This window comes from Onychostruthus taczanowskii, unplaced genomic scaffold (assembly GCF_017590055.1).
Source record: "Onychostruthus taczanowskii isolate IOZ18803 unplaced genomic scaffold, ASM1759005v1 scaffold23, whole genome shotgun sequence".
Taxonomy (NCBI): Eukaryota; Metazoa; Chordata; class Aves; order Passeriformes; family Passeridae; genus Onychostruthus; species Onychostruthus taczanowskii.
The window spans coordinates 4,843,575-4,866,065 of record NW_024499573.1 but is presented as its reverse complement, the minus strand read 5'-3'; the positions used below and the strand labels follow the sequence as shown (position 1 = coordinate 4,866,065).

The window sequence follows — 22,491 nt, the reverse complement described above, 5'->3', positions numbered from 1 at the left end:
GAAAGGAATCACATTCTCCCAGCCAGGCCTGCCTCCTTCTCCTCAATGCAGAGCCTCTGAGTTTCCAAGTTTCCAAACTTCTTTGGCCCTCACACCTCTTTGTCAGCCACCCACACACATCACATGGGCCAGGACTTGAGCAGTGGCTTGGGAACAGTTGTTCCTGAGGCATCGCTGCTTAGGTGCTCAGGGCAATGACCAACACACGTGAAGGCCTCATTTTTCCTTTCTATTTAAGAACTCATCTGGGACAAAACTTATTTAAACTAGTATTTTTCCATAGTGAACATCTGGCTAATTTTTTTCTCTTTTAACAACACGACTGAAAAAGGGCCACTCATTTATTCCAAATAAATATTTTGTTCCCTGTGATCATGCAGACCCTATTGCACAATTCCCTTTCTAGCAGGTACTACTGGAAGCTGGTGAACAGACCCACTACTGCTGTAGGTAACCAGTCCCTGATTTGACTTAGAGGGCTGTTCAGTGGCTGAAGTGAATGCCAAATCAGTTCTGAGGGAGGCTTAATTACACTGCAGTACTGACTAAAATAATAAGGACTTTGTACTCAGTACTCTTGTTAACAGACTGCAAGGGAAAGAAATGAAATTGTACCCTTTCATTTCCAGAGCTGGAACATCACCCACGGATGTGGTAGGAAGCCTGCCAGGAAGCCAACCACAGCCAATATTGATAACACCAAGATAAATGCACATTACAGCAAGCATTGCACATACAGCAAGCTGTGCTACTTGGCGTTGCACTCTTGGTGCCAAAGGCTCAGTTGTCTTTCTCATGAGCACTTTGATACACATACCTTCTCTGGAATGAGGCAAAAGCTTGGAGGACTTGGCACACTTGCAATGAACATTAACTGAGATATCTGACTGACTTTATTGTGGCTTATGGTTTTTATCTTACTGCTAAGATAAGAACAGCCAGTGTAAGCAGACTTTGTAGTCTATCACCACAAGTACAGGAGCTACCTAAGTGTGCTCTGTTTACATGCTCAGCGACAGCATACTGAGTATCACAACATATTGTTCACACAGCAATGCATTTACTGAAGTGATTGAAGTAATTTTCTAGCAACTGCAATGCAATTTCAATACTGCAATAATTTACCCACAGTAGATGGAATTGTACCATTAGGAAGTTGGTACACCTTAATGCTTTTCAAATCAGTTTAATAATGCTATATCACAGTATTTGACAGTGTCACAATATTTTTTTTTTTGTATCAGCATTGTGGAAGATCCAAGATAATCACTATCAGGAGCAGCAAAAGGCTTGGCAAGCACTGGGCCAAGCAGGAAGAGGGAGAGGACTGACGCTGCAGCCAGATGTGGCAGTAGGGCTGGACCTTCTTGGCACATGGATACCTGGCATGAGTCCTAGGACTGGGACAGGCACCACTTGTGCCTGCAGCAGTCTGGTGAAGGACCAGAAGAAACAAACATGCCAAAGTCAAGAAATATCTTAGGGCATAAGAAAAGTCCTCTGAGGGACAAGAATAGGAGTAGAAAACAATGGTGGGAGAATCTGCCAGAAGTTGGACTGAGAATATGCAGAGTATTTCTTTGGAGAAAAGAGGGATGCTAACATATCCTTGGAAAAATATGAACTAGAGGACCACCAGAGGACTATTCCCTTCCAGTCCTGTTATTTGCTTCACTGGTGATAGAAATTAAGAATTCAGGAAGAGGGAGAGGACTGACGCTGCAGCCAGATGTGGCAGTAGGGCTGGACCTTCTTGGCACATGGATACCTGGCATGAGTCCTAGGACTGGGACAGGCACCACTTGTGCCTGCAGCAGTCTGGTGAAGGACCAGAGGAAACAAACATGCCAAAGTCAAGAAATGTCTTAGGGCATAAGAAAAGTCCTCTGAGGGACAAGAATACGAGTAGAAAACAATGGTGGGAGAATCTGCCAGAAGTTGGACTGAGAATATGCAGAGTATTTCTTTGGAGAAAAGAGGGATGCTAACATATCCTTGGAAAAATATGAACTATGGTTACACCAGAGGACTATTCCCTTCCAGTCCTGTTATTTGCTTCACCCGTGATTTGCTACTGGTGATAGAAATTAAGAATCACTGTGAAACTAGAATAATGGCATTGCTTAATCTGAGCAGCATGCTGGTACACAAAACTGTGCAAAAATAGTTACTGTGTTTGATACAGTAGGCAATTTGTCAAAAGATTCATGCATGCAGTAAAACTTATTTGTACTAAAGCTGTTCCAATTCTGAAGAGAGAAAATATTGATTAGAAGCCTCTTGCAGTGACAAGAAACAAGTTTGAAGCACTTAAGTTCTCAGTTTCTCAAGAAAATTAATAAAGTTAACACTAGTCCTGCTACTTTAACTGGGGAAATAATGAGGACAGGCCTTGCCACCGTCATTATTGACAAAGGCCATATCAATTTTAATAGTTTAAGAAAAGTACTTGGCTAATTAAGAGCATTATCAGCTAGTACTCTTTTATGTTACTTTGAGAATGTTTGTAGATTGGAGTTTATATTTAATCACTGGCAAACCAAATAAGACATTTTTCTATAAATTGCCAAAGTAAATAATTAAGCCATATGAATAACTGTCCATATAAGAGCCAAGAACCTTCCTCCTTACTAAAACCAGTGTGATCAATCTACTAATAATTGAATAGACAGAGAGGGGAAAAAATATATTTCTCGATTATGATTTACCTTCGTGCCACATTCTTTAATTCTGTGTCAGGGATTTACACTCATTTGCATCCCCATCTTTATTTGTACTCTTTATAAAAGCTGATGAGAGATAGGCATTACGGTACAATGAAAGAGACACGTAAAAATTAAATTAGAAAATATGTACAAAACCCTAGACATAAGCAAAATGCCTCATACATAGCCCTGTAAACCCACTGGTGTTATATAGTAATAGCTACAGTTATTAAGAAAATACTTTAAAATTAAATAAGAAGTAAAATAATCCCAAGATGAGCAGTGCTGCTCAGGTCAGACACAGTGCTGGCCTCTATCTGGTGAGCAAATTCACTTCTGCAGGCATTGTAGTATCTATGCTATAAGGAAGTAGCATGAGTAGAGGCAGTACTTTCTAGTAGACCTAGCATTATGAAGTTCACTATATTGCATAAAGAAGTGGCCTCATATATGCCATCATATCCAAGGTCCATGTATTTCAGCCACTCTGAAAGTGATGATTGTTTCATACTCCTTTTTTTAAGCAGTCAGTGCTGTTTTATGCTCAGCTGTGGGAGCCTCCTTTTTAAACCTACATCACTTTGCTAGTTGTCATGGCCAAGTGCTACATACTCTGGATCGGGTGGCTCTTAACCATCTTCCTCAAAACTCTCTTTAACATAACCTTGAAGCCAGTGATCCAGAAATTTAGGCTTTCTATTACACCTCCTTATTGATCAGCCACAAGTTCACTTTATAATTTTTCAGTTGAGGACTTTTTTTCCCCTTAAAGGCCTGATCAGGAAGGTAAACACCAGCTCTTCAAGGAACTCATCAATACAATCCCCTGGGAATCTTTCTTTGGAGTCAAGGGAACAGAACAGAGCTGGCAAATTTTTAAGGACATCTCCATGGTGCACACAAATTAGTGATCCCCAGGCACAAGAAATTTGGCAAGGAAGGCAAGAGATGGGAATCACTGAGTCTGGACCTGCTAGTCAAGCTAAAGGGCAAAAAGTACGTGCACAGGCAAAGGAGGCAAGAGCAGGTAACCTGGGAAGAGCATTGGGATACAGTCCAGCTGTACAGGGATGGGGGGGAGGCCAAGGTGAAATGGGAGCTGGACTTGGCAAGGGTTGCAAAGTATAACTGGAAGGGGTTCTACAGGTGTGTAGGGACTTTTCACAAGAGCATGTGGTGACAGAACAAGGCAGAATGTCTTCAAACTGAAAGAGGGCAGGTTTAGATCGGACATTAGGAAGAAATTATTTTATGTGAGGTGGGTGAGGCACTGGAGCAGGGTGCCCAGAGAAGCTGTGGATGCCACATCCCTGAAAATATGCAAGGAGCAAGCTGGTCTAGTGGAAGGAGTCCCTGCCCATGGCTGGGGGATCAGAACTTAATGGTGTTTAAGGTTCCTTCCAACCCAAACCATTCCATGGTTCTATGAAGTGAAAGCTTTGTCCCTTTAACAGAAGCTGTTTGATCAGCTGGATACTGGCAGAAAACATCCTGAACATCTCCTTCAGTTTCTAATTTAGAATCACAAAGTGCATCATCAGCTATTCAGCAGGAAACAGCAGGAAAGCTTACTTGGGCTTTGAAGTACTCATCTGCTCTGTTCACATATAGACCGTATAGAGTATACAGCAATGCAGTGTACCCCAAAGGACAACGAGAGGGGAAAAGCAGGCAGAGGGAAGATGATTTTCAGGAAAGATAAAGGGCAGGAACTCCAAGGACAGCCCTTCTTTTGAGGAAATCCAGGTCTTCTCTGGCCTCCTCTAAGAGCAGCATAGTTTCAAGCTGCCTTTTTTTAACTTAAAATACCCACAGAACCAAAGGAACCACAGGCCATGAACTACTGTGTTAGAAGTATTCCCACCACTAGGTGTCAGCCCAATTTAACATATGCAGAAATGTCTTTAAATAATATTTTGCTTTTGTTATACTTAAATAATTAATAATGAAAATATTTTTGAAAGGCAAGTAGAGCACCTGCTTTCAGAAAGGTACATTTCATAGAATCATTTAGAGTGGAAAAGTCTTTTAAAACTATTGAGTTCAGTCATTAACCCAGCCCTGCCAAGTCCACCATTAACCATGACCCTAAGGGCCACATCAACATGTCTTTTAAATATCCCCAGGGATGGTGAATTAACCACTTCCCTAGACTGCCCATTCCAGGGCTTGGACAACCCTTTCAGGGAAGAAATTTTTCTCAGTTTCCCATCTAAACTTCCCCTCACACAGCTTGAGTCCCTAGACTGCCCATTCCAGGGCTTGGACAACCCTTTCAGGGAAGAAAAAATAAAAAAAAACCTTTCTCAATTTCCCACCTAAACTTCCCGTCACACAACTTGAAGACATTTCCTCTTCTTCTATCACTTGCTACTTGGGAGAAGACATTGAACCCCACCTGGCTGCAGCCTCCTTTCAGGCAGTTGTAGAGATCAATAAGGTCTCCCCTGAGCTCCCTTTTCTCCAGGCTGAACACCCTCAGCCCCCTCAGCTGCTCCTCATAACACTTGTGCTCCAGACCCTTCACCAGCTTCATGCCCTTCTTGGGACTTGCTCCAGCACCTCAATGTCTTTCTTGCTGTGAGAACACAGGATTTGAGGTGCAGCCTCACCAGGGCTGAGTACAGGGCAAACACTGCCCTGGTCCTGTTGGTCACAATATTTCTGATCCAGGCCATTGGCCTTCTTGGCCACTTGGGCACACACTGGCTCATGTTCAGCTGCTGTTGACCAGCACCCCCAGGTCCTTTTGCACTGGGTAGATCTCCAAACACTGTGCCCCAGCTTTCAGCATTCCATTGTTGAGGGGTTGTTGAGACCAAGGTGCAGGACTCAGCACATGACCTTGTGGAACCTCACACAATTGTTCTTGGCCCATCAATCCTGTCCAGCCTGTCCAGTGTCCTCTGCAGAGCCTTCCCACCCTCCAGAAGACCAACACTCCCACTCTGGTGCCAACTTGTCACAAACTGACAGGAAGCACAAGATCCCCTTGTCCATATAATTGATAAAGGTATTAGGGCTGGTCCAAATACTGACTCCTGGGGAACATCACTTGTGACCAGCCACCACCTGGATGTATCACCACTCTCTGGGCCCAGCCATCAGCCAGTTCCCTCCCCAGCAATGACAGTGCTTCTCCAAGCCCATCCACTTGGAAGCTGTGAAGATGAGGCACCTTCACACACAGAGAGCAGTGAACAAGTATGGGCCTATGCACAGTACTTAATCTTTTTAAAATTTAAATCCCTAATAGCTAAAACGAGAGCTGAAAAGGCTGAGGTAGAATACCTGCTCTGCCACTGTTTTCTGAAGCAATGAATTCATTAACACCACAGAACCCTTGCTGGTTACAACATAAAAGCAGAGGGTCCATTTATAAGCATTTTGTCCAGGGGTGAATTAAATAACTGTCATATCACTTCTGAACAGGTTCTGTATGAGCACTCTCTGTCATTCAAATTAACACCACCCCCTCTCCAGCTGCAGGGTTAAAACACACAGAATGGGGATGCAACAATGGAAAGAATATTTATTCAGAGTATTATGCCTTCAGTGATAAATATGCATGGGCTCTTCAAAGCAGATTTCAAAACGAAAAAAGGTGGTTATAAAGTCTTGTGTAATTAAATTTTCATTCTCCTCTCTGGGGGAAGCATGATGAGACAAATCTGAATGTGAAAAAATGGACCTGACTGACATTACTCTCTGTCAGAAATAGCTTGCAAAGGAGAGTCCCCAGGCAATACCTAATACAGCTTCTGCAGGCTCACCAGATGGAGTAAAGCACCGCAAAAAAAATAATGGGAGAGCAGGAAGAAGGGGGAAAAACCAACAAAAGACAAACAACAACAAAAAAAAACCTCAGAAAACAAAGCCAAATAAAACATTCAGAACCTCCCCCACAAAAACCCAAACTCACTCTCACATACATTCCCCCCTACAAAACCAAACAGAATGACAATCCAAAGAGAGTTCAGCCCCCAAAAAGCCCAACTGAACTAGCAAGGATCCAGGGAAAAGAGCTGTTCCAGAAAAACACCTTCCTTTCCAGCAACGCAGAAACAACAGCCTACAGTCTTTCCTTGCACACAGCCTCCCTCTCCTGTCAAAAAGATGAAGTTTCAGTTTCTGAAAAATACTTGTATCACACTGCAACAAACACTCCTTTCACAGCTAACCCACAATCTCTCTCTGCATCCTGATAACTCTATGAACCATAGAACATTTAAAAGTGTCAACACCAAAGCTAGGAAGGGTGAAGAAATGAGGGACCTGCTACACAGCTGATAGCAAAAGCCAATCACAGATGGCTAATGTCAAGGACAGAATGAATTAAAACATGTAGCAGAAAATTTTATTCCAACCATGAAAATGTGTGTAGCCAAGAGAGGGAAATGGGCCCAAGACAAGAAAATTATTTTCAGAAGAGACATCGGATATGACTGAGAACAGAAGGCAAAAATGGCCCCTTTACAACCCAAATCAACCTGGAGTTCCAACAAGTATTTCATTTCTAAAACAAATCCTAGGAAGGGAATGAGACTTAGGCCCAGGCATGGGCCATAACTCAGACAAAAAAAGTTCTTGAGGGTCTTCTGGTGCATTCTCCAGCAGTTTGCCCCTTCCTTTTGGAGTCCCCTTTGCAGCCTTACTCCAAGAAGAGTAAGATAAAAGCTCCTAACCCAATCAACTTCTACATGGAGGTAAAACACAATACAGTTACAGTATTCTGTAACATTGTGTTACAATACAAAATCTAACACAAAATCTAACACAAATCTAATATTATGTTCACTTAGAAAGTTTCTCTAAGAGTCAATGCATCCTCCATCCATACATAACATTGCACTGATTTCAACAGAGTATAACAATATGCACTATACACTGGATGATGAGACCATGGAAATTGCTAAATCACACCAGAAGACTGTATGATGTGGAATTATAGCCTGTGGCCAAAAAGAAATTGAATCCCTGTCCTTGGAGGTGTTTAAAATGAAAAAGACTTGATGTGACACTTAGTGCCATGGTTTAGTTGAAAAGCTGGTATTAGTCATAGGTTGGACTCAATGATCTCAAAGGTCTTCTCCAACCCAGTCAATTCTGTGACTCTGTCTTTTCAAACTATGTGCATAAAACAACACAACATGCTACAGCTGATAGAGAACAGAAGGCATGAAATGAACACACTAAGATACAACAGAAAAAGAACAAATAACAAATTGTTTAAATTAGCTAAAGATCTGGGGCCCTTTGCTGTGGTCTTCATGTAAGCCATCCACACTCACTGATGGAACATTAGAAAGAGGTCAGAAATATATGAAACTTCCAGAGCAGAAAAACATTTAAGAGCTCCAGAGATAAAGTCCTTTGCCCTTTTCTCATGCTAAAAATTACATTCAGACAACTACACTTTACTATCAGACCTCAATTTTCCTGCCAGACATAAACACAAGATAGCTCAGTCACAATCTCTAATAATTTCTACAGATCATACAATGGTTTGGGTTGGAAGGGGACTTTGAAGACCATCTCATTCCAACCTTCCTTCTGTGGGCTGGGATACTTTCCACTAGACCAGGTTGCTCAGTGCCCCATCCAGCCTGGCTTTGATCATCCCCAGGGATGGGACATCCATAACTTCCCCACACAGCCTGTTAGAGTGCCTCACCACCCCCACAGTAAAGACTTTTTTCCTAGTATTCAACCTAAACTTTCTGTTTTTGAATTTGAACCCATTCTCCCTATTCGTTCTGGTGAAGATACGTTAATGTCTTCATTGGATTTTCCTAGAAAAATCCAGAAAAACTACAATATAGATGCTTACCAAGACTACCGCATTCTTTCCATTCTCCTCTTGTCTAACTAATTCATATACTTCAGAAGAATTTTGCCAAAATCTACCAGACTTCCAGAGACTTAGTAGAAGCTGGCATCCTTTCCAACCAGCACTCCAGGGAACTGCTACCTGCAGAGGAATGAACCTTGGGAGACATGTTGGAAGATCAGTGTTTGAGACACCTGATCTCTAAAAGCTAGTTCCTGTATTTATTCAGGAACCTCAGAAACACTAGTACAGTTTTTTTTTTATTCTTTGCCAACATAAGTGGAAAGAAGAGGAAACATTAACTCAAGCTCAAGAAGTCCAGCTCAGGAATCTACAATTGCAACAAATTATTTACTGAAGGAACTACAAATTATCCAGGACTTCAAGCCAGCTACGACCTGGAACAAGCAGAGAGAGTTCAACTACACAGTATTTACTATGAAGGTGTATCGAAGATGCACACTGAAGATTCACACATCTGTGGTGTCAGGCAAGAGGAATGTGGTGGGGGCCAAAAAGGACTGTGGTGGGTTGACCCCGCTGGACACCAGCTTCTCAGCAAAGCCACTCTCTAACTCACGTTCTTATCTAGAGGGAGAGAAAACATTGTAAAAGGCTCATAGGTCAAGATAAGGACAGGAAGAGATCACTCACCAATCACCATTACACGCAAAACAGAGTCAACTGGGGGAAATTAGTTTATTGCCAAACAAATTAGAGTAGGGCAATTAGAGATGGAAATGAGTCTTAATACACCTTCACCTCACCCCTCCCTTCTTTCAAGGCTCAACTCCACACCCTTCCACAGGGCACAGCCTTTCAGGAACAGACTACCTCAGTGCAGGCATCCCACAGGGTCACAATCCTCGCCCCCCAAAGCTCACCCAACCCCGAAGCCAAAACCACCCATTCCACAGCGCCCCCCGCCCGGTGTTTGTAGCGAGGCCCTGCCGGGCGGACCCGCTCCAGCTCGGCAGCTCTATTGGGCAGCTGTTTCGTCAATCACGGTGAGGGGGGAGCTGCCCGCGGGTCTCTTCTGCTTGCCGGGCGCTTGCGTGAGGCCCTCGGGCGTTTCCCAGGGGTTACCGGGGGCCGCCCGCCCGCGGGGGCCGGTCCTTGGCCGTGTCCATGGAGCGGCGCCGTGGGAGGGGCCGGAGGCCGCGGCGGGGGCGGCTCGGGAGGGCCGGGTGACGGCGGCCGGGCGGCGGCACTGCGGGGCTGCGGCGCAGCGGCGCAGCGGGACAGGCCCGCACCGCCCAGCCCAGCCCTGCGCTGGTCCCGCCGACCGGCGGATGGGCACAGAGGGGGCAGCGGCTCGGCCATGGCCAGCGGCGGCCCCGAGGAGGGGGAGGCGGTGGCGGGAGAGGAACAAGCCCTGAGGAAGCTGGTCGTCCGGCTCCAGAACGTCCAGGAGAGGAAGAGGCTGGAGACGCTGGTGCAGACCCTGAGCGACCTGCTGGAGCTGGCGGCCCGGCAGAGCGGTGAGAGCCCTGCCCTGCCCTGCCTTGCCGTGTCCCGCCCGCCGCCGGTCGCTAACGCGGGCTCTCTGTCTCTGTCCCCCCACAGCTCCCCGGCTCTTCAGCGGCAAAAACGTCCACGTGCCCCTGCTGCTGGTGGTGGATCTGTACCCGGGAGCGGCGGGCGTGCAGCAGGTCAGGGGCCGGGCGGGCCGGGGGCCGGGGCCGCTGCCCCCGCTGCGGCCGCGCTCCGCGGGATGAGCGGGCCCTTCCCGGGATAGGAGTTCTTGTTCCGCTTGCTGATTTCTCCTTAACTTGCCGTGCGTCTCCCGGGCCGCTTCATGAAGTGCTCTGAGCTGTAGAAGGGCGCTGTCATCGCTGGCATTTAAACGGACCCAGCGTTCCAACTTATTGCAGACGCCACTGGCTGCGTCTCTGTTTTTACCGGCAGAAGTAGGCGAAATAGGAAATAAAAATTAAGCCATGCGAATACTGTGTAATGTAGGGTTCTATATTACCACTATTATCTAGTATAATTTTGAATAAAAATTAAGCCATGCGAATACTGTGTAATGTAGGGTTCTAAATTACCACTATTATCGAGTATAATTTTGACGTGTCCGTGTTGAATTTTGCCATGGTTAGACAAACTTCCAAAAAGCACGATTTTATACTATGAATTCTTATATATGTAGCCATATCCTTGAGACTTGTGCTAGCACAGGTTTTTAAAGGCGGGGGGAATATTTTACCTAAGAGTAAGTTCTGCAATTTAAGGTTCTGCCTACCTGCTCCTGTAATTTAACATTGGCCCATTTGGACTAGGTGTGGCACTTGCACAATTTGATGTTATACTTGTGGTACAGCTGCCAGACTTGTCATACAGAGCAGCTCCTTCCTGGCAGGCATATATTAAATATCTGACTATGGTATGCATAAAGGATGTTTATAAGCTCCAGATTTCTGTGTAACTCACTTGATGCTTTTTTTTTTCAATATGAAACAGCAGTTTATTTCAAGACAAAGCTCATTAGTTTATAAAACCTCTGCCCAGAAATCTAAACTTGGAAGTAAAACATCAATCATAACAAGAAGTAGGTGTGAAATGATAGCACAAGACTCTCAGAATTGCATAAAGAAGATAGTGATTAACTTTCATTTTAACTCTCTTAAAATACTTCATTCTAATGCAATATTTTAAAATTAATTTTAATCTTCTACCTGCCTACATTTGCAGTCATACAGTGTTTCAGTTTAGAAGTTCTGGACCTTCTTTGCATTTCTGTGTTGTGTTGCAGTGGGAAATTCATAGCCAGTGCAAAGCTCAAATCCCATTGCTCATAAAATGTCTTGAGCAGCTCTTTTTTGACATTCAGTTCTGATGTTTACAAACATTCACACTATGTAAACAAAGCTCTGTCTTCTTGCTTCATTCACTGCTACTTATTTATAATCTTCGTGAATAAATTCTCACTTGACAGCAGTGGTCAAGTAACGAGGTCCTGATTTCAGTGCAGTCTCTTGGCACTTTTAATGATTTTTTTATTGAATAAATAATTAATTACCCTCCTTTTACTTTTGGCATTGTAAAAAAATTGATTCCCAGAAGAGAATAAATACAGTCAGGGACATACCTGAGGTGAGAATTTTCTTCACCTCCCCTCCTTAACTGGTTACAAAGCATTGTGGGTTGATGTTGGAGCCTTAGATGCTGTTCCACTAATGTGTACAGGGTTCATTTCCCTAGCAGATCAATATTGCAAATCTGGCCCAAGTCAGACTGTAGGCATAAGCCCTGCAAGCTCCTTCAGAAATGAGAAGGTACTGGTGTGGAAAGCCAGTAGTTCCTGTAAGTAAAATATGTCTTTGAGTAAATAGGGTCGTTTTCTGCAGTTTCTCTGGCAATGATTGGAGCAGCTTAGAAACTCTAGAGCAAAATATCAGTGCACTTGAGTAAAGAGCAGTCAGCAGAGCTTTATTGTCTTACATAGATGCTGGGACCTAATGTAATATAAATTAATTGTGTGCTAGCAACAAAAAGGGTCAGATTTAAAATAATGACTTCCAATGCTGCTACCAACTGTTTCTGTATATAGGGACCTGTTTAAGTCTTTATAAGGACATCTTTTTTTTTTGCTTTATTTCTCTTCTTTGTAACCTTTAGGATTTCTGTTTTTAAAAGACCCTTGCTTCTTACTTAATTTTCAAGCAGCTAATAAGCTCCCTGTTACCTGAGGTTGTGATTTTAATATTGTAAAATAGACCACATATCAGCAGGTCAGATGTTTCCATTGGTCTTCTCTGGACCCATAGTTCTGATAAATGTTTGTCAATACAATCCAAATGAAAATGTTCAATGGGAATATAAAATTCGTCAGAAACAGTTAATACAGGAAGGAATTTTCTGAAGTAATTAAACAAGTTTTCATCAGATTCTAATTTTTATAAGAACAGTTAGGATGCTCTTAGAAAGTGAGACTTTAAAAAAAAATGTTTTCTATAAGTCGTTTATCAATTAATAGTCATCTCTACAATGTTTTTGAAATGTGTACCTGATTGACCATCAGCAATAATCTCTATTTTGCTTGGAATATGGAAAATTAGGGAATTACATATCCTCATCTTGGACTGATGTTTACTAAGACTATTCATTGTACCTACATTTAGTTAGGACTCAGTTACACAGACCACCCTGAATATCCATAGTAAGTGATTTGTAGTCTCATGCAGGGCAAGGCAGCTTGCTAAAGTGTATGGAAATTGGCTCATAGTCCAGCTCAATCTGCAGACATTAAGGTTGTAATTGGCTTAAAATGTTTGTCTCTGCAAATCTAAACTGAAACAGAAGCAAAAGTACTGCAGATATGGGCTGTGCTCACACTGCAACCAAGTTTGTGAAAGACAAAAGTGGAATTCCAGTCCCCAGGCAGCTACATCACCTTTTGCACACTCTACAGAGCTGTCAGGAAAGCCGTCTAAATTCAAGTTTATGCTGTTCCTGTGGGTGACTCTACACTACCAGGCTTGTAATTCCCTGTCTCTAGTCTTACTGATTGCAGGGTTAGGAATCATGCACTTTATATGAACTTTGCTGTTAAACTCTTTGGAGGTAGCCATTTACATTCCTGTTGTTGGCTGTCCCATCTTGACCTCCTTGCTTTACATAACTCTTCTGTAAAAAAGTGATCCAGTTATGTATAGAGTCTTTGTGACATATTATCTTCTGCCTTGACTCTGTACTTAAAGCACAGAGGCCTGCTTCCACCTTTTTATTTACTTATAGTCTCAAGGAAACTGACATGCCTTGCTATAATTCCTTTCTGTAAAATTTGCTTCATCTTGACTTTTGACATTTCACAGTTCACTACTTTTCTTTCAATACAGAGGGATTTTCTTTCATCAGTTATTTCTTTGCACAGATTTTGCTTACTGCTTCCTTACTGCAGCCTATTCAGTCATATCTGCCTGTGAAAATTCATAGGACAGTAGATATCTCCAATACAGAAGATCAAAGAGGAGCATTTTTAGCTTTTGGCATTATTTACAGATATTTGAAAGTCAAAGAGTTTGCATTGGATGAAACAGGTAGTTATTAAGAACAAATACATTGGGTTTAGTTGTCTTTCACTCCCTATGATCTCAAAACTTCTACTGTCTTCATTACATTTTGAAAGCACACACTACTGAGGGTTGATGGCAAGAATATGAAATGTGTAGTAATTGTTTATGTATCTCATCCCCATTTAAAGCATTGAAGGCCTTTAAAAACTTATACTTCATCCATACAATTTGCAATTAAATAGCAAGTTGTTACAAAACCACACATTTTTCATTAAAATACACTTGCAATAGTGCAGGGGTTTCCCTGGCCAATGATAACATACTAGGGATCACATCGTATCTTTCTGTCTGTCAGCAACTCATTTAACTGTGTGCCCTTTATCCTCAAGCAGTGCTGAAGCAGATTGAGAATGATGTATTCCTGCAAGCAATGCAATCAGAATCATTAGCATATGTTTTACTTCCATCTTTTAACTTTCCATGCCACTTGTGTTAATTAATTTTCCCTTACTGATTTAGCTAGGTAACAGAGTAGCTGTCTTGCAAAAGCCAAGGATATTAGAAGACAATGTAGAAGTTCCAAGTGGAATATCTATTCTAAAATAGCTGCCTTTTTGTTTTACAGATGGGCTGGTCACTTCTTTGTAAATTAATAGAAATTTGTCCAAGTACTCTACAAAACATAGCTCCTAAGGATGTTGGGAAGGACTGGGAAGTACTGGGTGTTCACCAGTAAGTATTTTGTGTACAAAGAGTCTGCCAGAATGCTTGGTCATTTTGGCAGCATATATATGCAATGAAATATATATATAAAGTTATTACATCAGCTTTTTTGTGCATTTCTTCAATCTTCAGAATGTGGCAATAAGAGGGATCTTTTCCATGTATTTCAATACCTGGTGCAGAACGTAAAGGAGATTGAGCCAGGCCTTTTTTAGTGACAGTGTCAGAATAAAAAGCAAAGGGCCTGAATTGAAAAATAAAAAATTCCACTTACACATTAAAAAAAAAAAAAAAAAAAAGGTCCTGAGTAACCTTTTTGGCAGAGGCAGTATTACTTGGATGTTTGTGTGTGTTTTTTTCAAATGTGAGGAATTATATCCACAAACCTAAAGTAGTGTAAATCAAGAAGAGGAGGTTTTGTCACACCTGTTATTATTGTCTAAAGGTAAGTATTTACACTGATCACCTCAACTACCTGTGAATTCAGTGGATACAATTACCTTCAGAAGGGATGGTTTTTTCTGTCTTTTTAGTAAATGGAGCAAATTGTGATTTGGACTTGCTCAACTCTCATCCATCAGCTTTCAAAGCAAGTGTTTTGTGGATGTCTGTGGTTGGTTGGGATGAACACCCACACAGGTTGGCTGAATTGTTATCCAGTAGCACAAATGCTAATTGTGGATGCTCATGGGGGTTGGTCTGGGGGCTTGGTTTGGTGTTCTCACTCTTGGGCAGATTGCTGCCTTCAGATAATGACAGCAGCAAGCACTTACAGCCTTATAACCCTGTGAATCTGCCTCCATAGTTCTTACCACACTCTTCCTTTGAAAGGTTGCTATTGAAAAATAGCATGAAGATGCATTTTGATTTTGTGGGGATTTGTTTTATAGTGGCTAGAATACATGGTCAGTGGGGGAATGAACTCCCCTGAAAGATGAGTTGGTAGTTTTTGTTGGAAAGCAAAAGTGATTTTGGTTGTTTTTCATGAGCAAGAAATAACTGAGCTGAAGCTGCACATGCTGGTTACAGGTTCTTTGGCAGCTTAAAAGCTTGTTAATTGACTGGAAGTTAGCATTTTGATTTTGTGGGGATTTGTTTTATAGTGGCTAGAATACATAGTCAGTAGGGGAATGAACTCCCCTGAAAGATAAGTTGGCAGTTTTTGTTGGAAAGCAAAAGTGATTTTGGTTGTTTTTCATGAGCAAGAAATAACTGAGCTGAAGCTGCACATGCTGGTTACAGGTTCTTTGGCAGCTTAAAAGCTTGTTAATTGAAAGTTGTCCTGAGAGCTGGAGATATTGCTGCTCATTCTCAGTCCCAGAAAAATTACTTTCTGGGACTGATCTTTTCTACAGCCTCCTCAGCACCCACGCAGTGTGTGCAGTTAACAAGGCATCCTTTTCAAACTCAGCTTCACTAAAGATCTGATGATAGCATTGCTGTACATGATTCCTTCTCAGTACCATCATTTTAGCCAATTGTGTATCCCTGTCTGACATGTTGACAGTTTTCCTTGCTGTGGAGAGGCATAGTGGGGGAGTAGGGAGTAGGTTCAGGCATTTCTGTCAGTGCCAGAGGCAGAGCAAGCCAGCTGAGTTATGTCTCATGTTCCTTGAGCATGGATTGTACTAGAATTGCAGCAAATCAACACCATAATGAATACATGCTGTTTACAGCAAGGCAGGAAACAGTTACAATAGAGAAGAAAAGGTCATTTTTTTGCAGATTTTTCCTTTTGTATGTGTAACTATTTTGGGAGAATAGGAATATTAAACTAGAAAAAGCATTTCTTTCTTTTGTCTCTCAGCTATGATCCAACTTGACTTCACTGCAGTTATGTTTGCAAATGGTAGTTTGCTATTGATTTAGGTGTTTTTGACAGTGCAATAAATAATTAAATAGTTCACAGTGATAGCACTGTGAAGAGATAGAGAATTTCCTTCAGTGTATTTGCATTCTTTCCACAAGCTTAAATAGCCTTCATGAGATGTTTTGTAATCTCTTATGTTGAACTTTCCTACAACAGCAGAAGTTTAGAAAGGTTTACATCCTTCTTGGTTATACTTGAAGTAGGAGGCTATATGGGAGGGAATTCTCTGAAAGTAAATTTGGAAAGTGGATGGTGTGTCTATAACTGGTGTTATACCTCTCATCAGATTTTGCCTCTCATGCCTACTTTGGTCATCATAGCTACAACACTAGTGCTGCAACAGAGGAGAGAGAAACTAGCAGCATCATAGTATGAAAGGAAAACAGTGATTTATTCCAGCTTATAAATTTAGACTTCAGCAAGGCAAAACAACATCACTGCCAGGGCTGGGGTATGAAATTTGGGTGAAATTTCAAGTGCTGCTTATTTTTTTCAAGACAGGTCAAGAATATCAACTGAAGTATTACAAAATACTGCACAGTCTATTTTTATTAGATATTATATATGCAAAGATGCACATCTGAAGATTATTAAAATTGTAGAATTAAGCTCTCTAAAATAAGGAAAAGTAAAAAAAAAAATTTTCTTTAGTTTTTTGTGTGTAAGTCTATGCATTTTAATGTAGTTTTTAATTACAGTTCCCTCCCCCCCCCCCCCCCCCCCAATTTTGATATAGGCTTCATTCAGTGTGATATCAGTGCTTTAAATTTTTTTTTTTAAGAGGTGTTGCAGATTTTTAGTCACTAATTTACAGATAGTAATTTGAGTAAAGTATGTTGAAAATATCTACTGATTTTTCTGTGCCCAGTTTGATACATGACCTGAATTTTGCAGTACTTGGCATTGTTTGGCTCTCTGTTTAACAAGTCAGAAAAGACTTACAGAAAGTACACAGTGTGCAACTGGCAGTCTAGGAAATGTTTATTTTTAGGAGTTTGTCCAGCATCATGTAAGTGCTGTAAGGCTGAAACATAGGATAGAGTTCATCAAGATGCTGTTCAAGTTCTTCAGCTGGGAAAGTTCTGCTTCTCTCCCACCAGACCCTTGGTTATTCAGTTTAACTGAGCTCTTGCTGCAAGCAGAGCAGTGCTGTGCTGTCCATACTCTGGTGCTCCACAGACCAGTGCTCTGCAGGATAACCTCCTAAATGACCCTGCAGAATTAGTTCATATAACTGACTGAAAATTAAAGAAAACTGGATAAGTTATACATCAGTATTTTAATGAACTATCATCATAGTTGAAATTCTAATATTACTTCATTGGTAACTTGAATTAATGTAGCCTGAATAAAAATTGGTTTTGGTTTGTTGGTTTTTTTTTTAATTGAGAGATTTTTAAGGTTTTGCTAGTTTCTGTAACTACTTCTGTTTTCAAAGTAAATGTTTGATAAAAATTTGTGTTAATATTTCTTTAGCTATAACTCTTTTTTCCCTTTTTTTTTGTCTTTAATTTTTAGGCAGATTCTTAAAATGCTTACAGTCCACAAAGGAAACATTAATCTTTCTGTAGTAGGACTAAAAGCATTAAATCTACTCCTCATGTCAGGTATTGTGTGCTTTACTTTCCTATTTCATCTAAGCTTTAAAACACAGAGCTTATTCAAAGTGGGTGATTGTACATGGCAGACTGGATTTTTCTTTGTTTTACTCCATGAAATCACTTGTCATTTTTAATATATACAAAATAAGAAGAGTGCTATTTTGAACTTATTTTTACCAGGTAGGTATGAACTGTCTTTTGGTGGTAAAGTTTTAGACAATCAGTACAATTTTAAAATGCTATCTTAAGAGATAACTTTGTCGTGGGTTATACAAAACTAGATTTGAACGGTCAGTGTAAACTTTAAGGACAGTATTAAAGAATTTTGGATTTTATGGTGTTTCAGTGAAAATATTGAGAAATAATCAGTGCAATATGTAATCTCTTCTGCTGTTCAGACATAATTGCTTTCCTGCTCTTGGAAGAAGAGGTGGATGTGTTTTCCTTGGTATTTAATGCCATGCACACCTTCCCTAAAAATGAAGAGATCCAGCAGCATGGATGTAAAGTGTTACACAAACTTTTTGATAAAGGTATTTTATCTTGTAGTTTATGATGTTAGAAAAATGTATAGATTGGGAGGGATGACAGATATTAATTTAAAGGCAGTAAATGAATTTTTGCATTCCAGATTGGTTTGCGGATTATGTCTGTTGTTAAATGAGCTAGCACAAAGCAGACTTTCCAAGAAATATCACAAATTATATAAATTAGAGCAATGAATATGACATCTTTTAAAAAATAAAAATGTCCCTTAATTTATAACTCCAGAGTTAACTGAAGAGATGAGATTTAATGTTGGTCAGTAACTGGAATAAAGAATAGTGACATTTGATTTTAATTCTCAAAAACAGGATTCTGTATTTAAGACTGGTAAATTTTAGTAACGTGAACAATTCTAAAATCAAACAGATGTTTGTACTTTAGAAAAATACTGTGTCTGCTTTTTACCCTGGCAATGCTAAAAAGTGATCATGTGTCCATACAATATTCCCATTTATGCTGAAAAATGAAGTCACCATGTATTGAATTTTTGCAGAAACCTCAGCAACTGTGCAGGTTTCAGCCAGAAGTCCCCTTGTTGTAGTCCCCTTGCTTTGAATTGAGTTTCTTGATTCAAAATAAGTATTGAGAAATGCTATCACTCTGCTGTACTTCTTTGCTTCGAAGATAGTCTTCAGTTCTTCAGATTGGTTCTTTTTGGCACCATTCTATATTGCTTTTTTAAGTCTTTCTAGCACATGTGTGCTTGGAATTATCTTCTCTGTTCCTTTTCCTTTTCCTGTCCCTAAATACTTTTGCCCTGCTATATTTTCTCTTCAGTCTCCACAACAGTCTGAACTTATGTTTTCTGTGCATGTTTTTTGTAAGTGCCAGATTTTCACAGATCTGGCTGCAGCTACAGACCTTCATACCTTCTTCTTGATGGCAGCACCAATGTGGCAAGTTCCTAGGATGCTCCTGCCTTGTTTTCTCTACCTCTGAGCCACCTTGTCAGTTTTTGTTATGTGGATGTTTGCATAACCTTATCTTTAACCAGATTCAGAGAACAATTCAGCTTGTGAAATTTAAAGAGGTGCTCTTTCTCATCCTGGGTCAGTTCCCTTATCTGCTTGACTGCACAGCCACACAGTTATGTCAATATGAGTAACAGGGGCCACAAAGGGAAAAACCTTAAGCCATTAAAGTGAGATGTTATTAAAGTGTGGCTTTATGGAAAAAAGTCCATTATTAAATTTAAAAAATTAAATAAAATCAGAGTATGCAAAATGGCATTCCCTAATTTTATTTTTTTTCCCACTGTATGCTTAGCTTTTCCCTCACTTATATACTGTCTTGGTTTGGACTATCTGTGGAAGCTTGGTTTAGACTAGCATTCTGTGAAAAAGGCTAAAAGACTTCTAAAATACAGATTCACAAAGTAGCATTTAGAAGTCAGAACTCAATTACATAAAGTGTAAGCTAGAAAAAGGTGTAAAGAAGCTCAGTTGTTCATTTAAAAAGCCATAATCGTAGAAGATTATATGTATGGAGAGTACTTTACTTTCTGTGAAACATAGAAAATAAATACAAGGAAACTTGATAAAAGCAGTTGTCTTTTCTCATGATGCACCAGGATAAGGATTATTTCCTCAAAATATACTGTATCTCTTGCCTTTCAATTTAGTTCCAGAGGAGCAGCTGACTGAATTTGTTGAAAGCAAAGATCATATGATCATACTGAAAGTATTTAAAGAGTTTCCAGAGAAAGAAGAGGTGATTCTTCCTGCACTTTATTCATTACATTCCTTAGCGGGTCCGCGTAAGTATTAGAAGTTATTTTCAATTCCTTTTCTCCCACAGTGTGCATCAGCTCTTGTTTTCTGTAATTGTAAAAAGTAATCTTTGTGTGATTGCAAAAACTCATTGAGAACCGGTTGGGAGTTGCCAGATAAATCACCTTCCTGTTTTCTTTTGGAAATAACCTTTTTTTTTAAACAGGATATTTTTTATATTTAACCATTAAAGCATAAATCTTTAGTAAATAACAGAAAGATACTTTCTTCCACTTGGAGTAAGTGGTAGCAAAGATGCTTATCATGGCTGTAGAGACTGAAGTTTCAAGACCCTGCCCTGTCATCTTTTATTACTTGAAAAATAAGATGTATTTATTGACTAAATAAATCTTCAGTGAGTTTGAGTCACAGGTAAAGAATATTTTTGGCAAGGTCTGTCCCACAAAGGAAAGTTGCCCCTAAAAATTCAGTGGCCAGGCCTGGGAAAAAATATCTGAATTCAGACACCTGCTGTGGTAATTTAGTGGTGGCTGCAATGGCAAACATGTGCATGTGGTAGTCTTACAGTGTCCTCAGGTGCTGTGCAGTAAGACTGGAAGGAAATGTCTTTGTTATCTCTTGTCTTCCTGTAACAGCATTCCCTGTTCTATGCAAAATCAGATCCTGAGAAATGTGTTTGATGATTTGGGTCAATTTGTTGACAGCAATCTGATCTTATTGACACAGAGGCAGGTTTTGTCAGCTTCCTGCTGACAAATTTAGGGAAGCACAGAGCAGGGTTCTGCTCTCCATGTCTTTCATGAGGTGCATAATGTTGTACCTCCTGCAAATGTGTTTACTTACAAAGCCTTGCTTTTACATCCTGTCTGGCTCTATAGGAACTGTGCTGGCCCCATGAATGCCCACTGAACAAGAACTAGACTGAAGTGTCCCACATTTCATCAGACTCCAAGCTATCTAGTTCCTGTTTCTTAAAATTTTTGCTGTTCCAATTAGTATTTTAAAAGTTTAGTATCCTTTGAGTCAGAAATAATTTTACCCTAGCCCAAAAGTTACTGCTGTTTTCTAGGAAGGAGGATGCCACATTTTAAGTCCTTTTTAAAGGTAGTAAATAGTTATACAAAGTGTAACAAGAGAAGGCATGAAAAAGACCTGCTCTAAAGTAGGTATTTCTCTCATTTCTAATGTGAAAGACTGAAAATAGCCAGAGGAACAGAGACTACTTACACATGAGTGAGCAAAGCTGGTGTTCATACTCTTGGTTGGTGATACCCCTCAAGAACTCAACAAATTATATTCCTTTAAGGCCACCACTGAGAAGATAATTCAGTGTTAAGTACACACTGTTACTTATCCAGTAGCAAATGTGTTCCCATACCCTGAAGTTCATGTCTCTATTATGAATGACTACCTCACTAGGCCTTCTTTCATTAATACATACTTAGACTTGGTTCTGGCTCATGTTATAAGAAATTGTAGGATAAGGATATACAAGAACTCTTTAATCTCAGTAGTATTTGTGGCATGAAAAAAATGCTTTGCTGCTGACTGTCCTCCAGAGTGGAGTGGTGGATCACAGAATTACCCATCTAAATGGCCTGCACAGGGAGCCAGCCAGGCTTGGACTCTGTTTAGTAGGGAGGAACAGTCACCTCAAGAGGAAATTTACCTAGTCCTAAACCCGATGGGGTGAGTCTCCATGCAGAGTGCTCAGATCTTGTCATCAATTTTTGGGAGAACCTAGATGACCAAGTTTTGGTTAAGATTAAATGAAATATGTTCCACCTCTTTTTCTCTAACTTGTTCCGGGATATGGTGACTTGCTACAGATGTGCCATTGCTTGGATCTTGCAGATTTCAACATGCAGTTCATTATGCCATCTCCATAGTGATCAATTTTGGAATCATCTATTTTACTATATTCATAAGTATCACCTTTGAAATCATAACTTTCTGTGGAGTGATGCAATACTGTTTTGTGGAATGTGTGTTTTCAGTTGGGAATGGCATGATAAATGGCTGTCCTATTAAAGCGTTGTGAAAGGTACCTTCCTTCACTATCAAATAGAGTGCTTCAGAAATTCTTCCCACTCAGAGCTTGCTTTTTCATCTGGTAGGTTGTCATTATTTAATATTTAGAGATGTATTATTTTAAAGATTTGCTGCTCTTTTAAAAAGAGTAATTATCTTTAATAATACAGTTGTGAATATTTCTCTTATGTTGTATCCAGGGAAGCCAAGCTGTTGAAAGAAAAATTAAGCAAATTTATAGACCTCAGCAGAGTAATGCTAACTCGCCTGGAGCTGGTGACAGGACTCCCTTTCAATCATTTGGGCCAGGATTTTGGCCAAGATTTCTTGGGTGCATATTCTGTCTCATACCATGGATAGAAATACTACAAGAATGCTTTCATACACTGTGTTTTGCATACCATGATGCTGTTTTACTTGAAATCACTATATGTAGG

The 22,491-nt window shown here is 40.5% G+C and overlaps 1 protein-coding gene across 1 annotated transcript in view; it reads left to right on the top strand.

Moving 5' to 3' along the window:
- Positions 1-9,493: 9,493 nt before the first annotated feature.
- Positions 9,494-22,491, top strand: part of LRRK2 (leucine rich repeat kinase 2) — a 63,021-nt gene continuing 50,023 nt past the window's right edge. The window contains 6 exon segments of the mRNA XM_041405346.1: positions 9,494-10,081; positions 10,083-10,187; positions 14,179-14,285; positions 17,665-17,753; positions 18,146-18,280; positions 19,915-20,049. Of these exon segments, the coding sequence (XP_041261280.1) occupies positions 9,857-10,081; positions 10,083-10,187; positions 14,179-14,285; positions 17,665-17,753; positions 18,146-18,280; positions 19,915-20,049 (796 nt within the window). The 5' untranslated portion in view covers positions 9,494-9,856.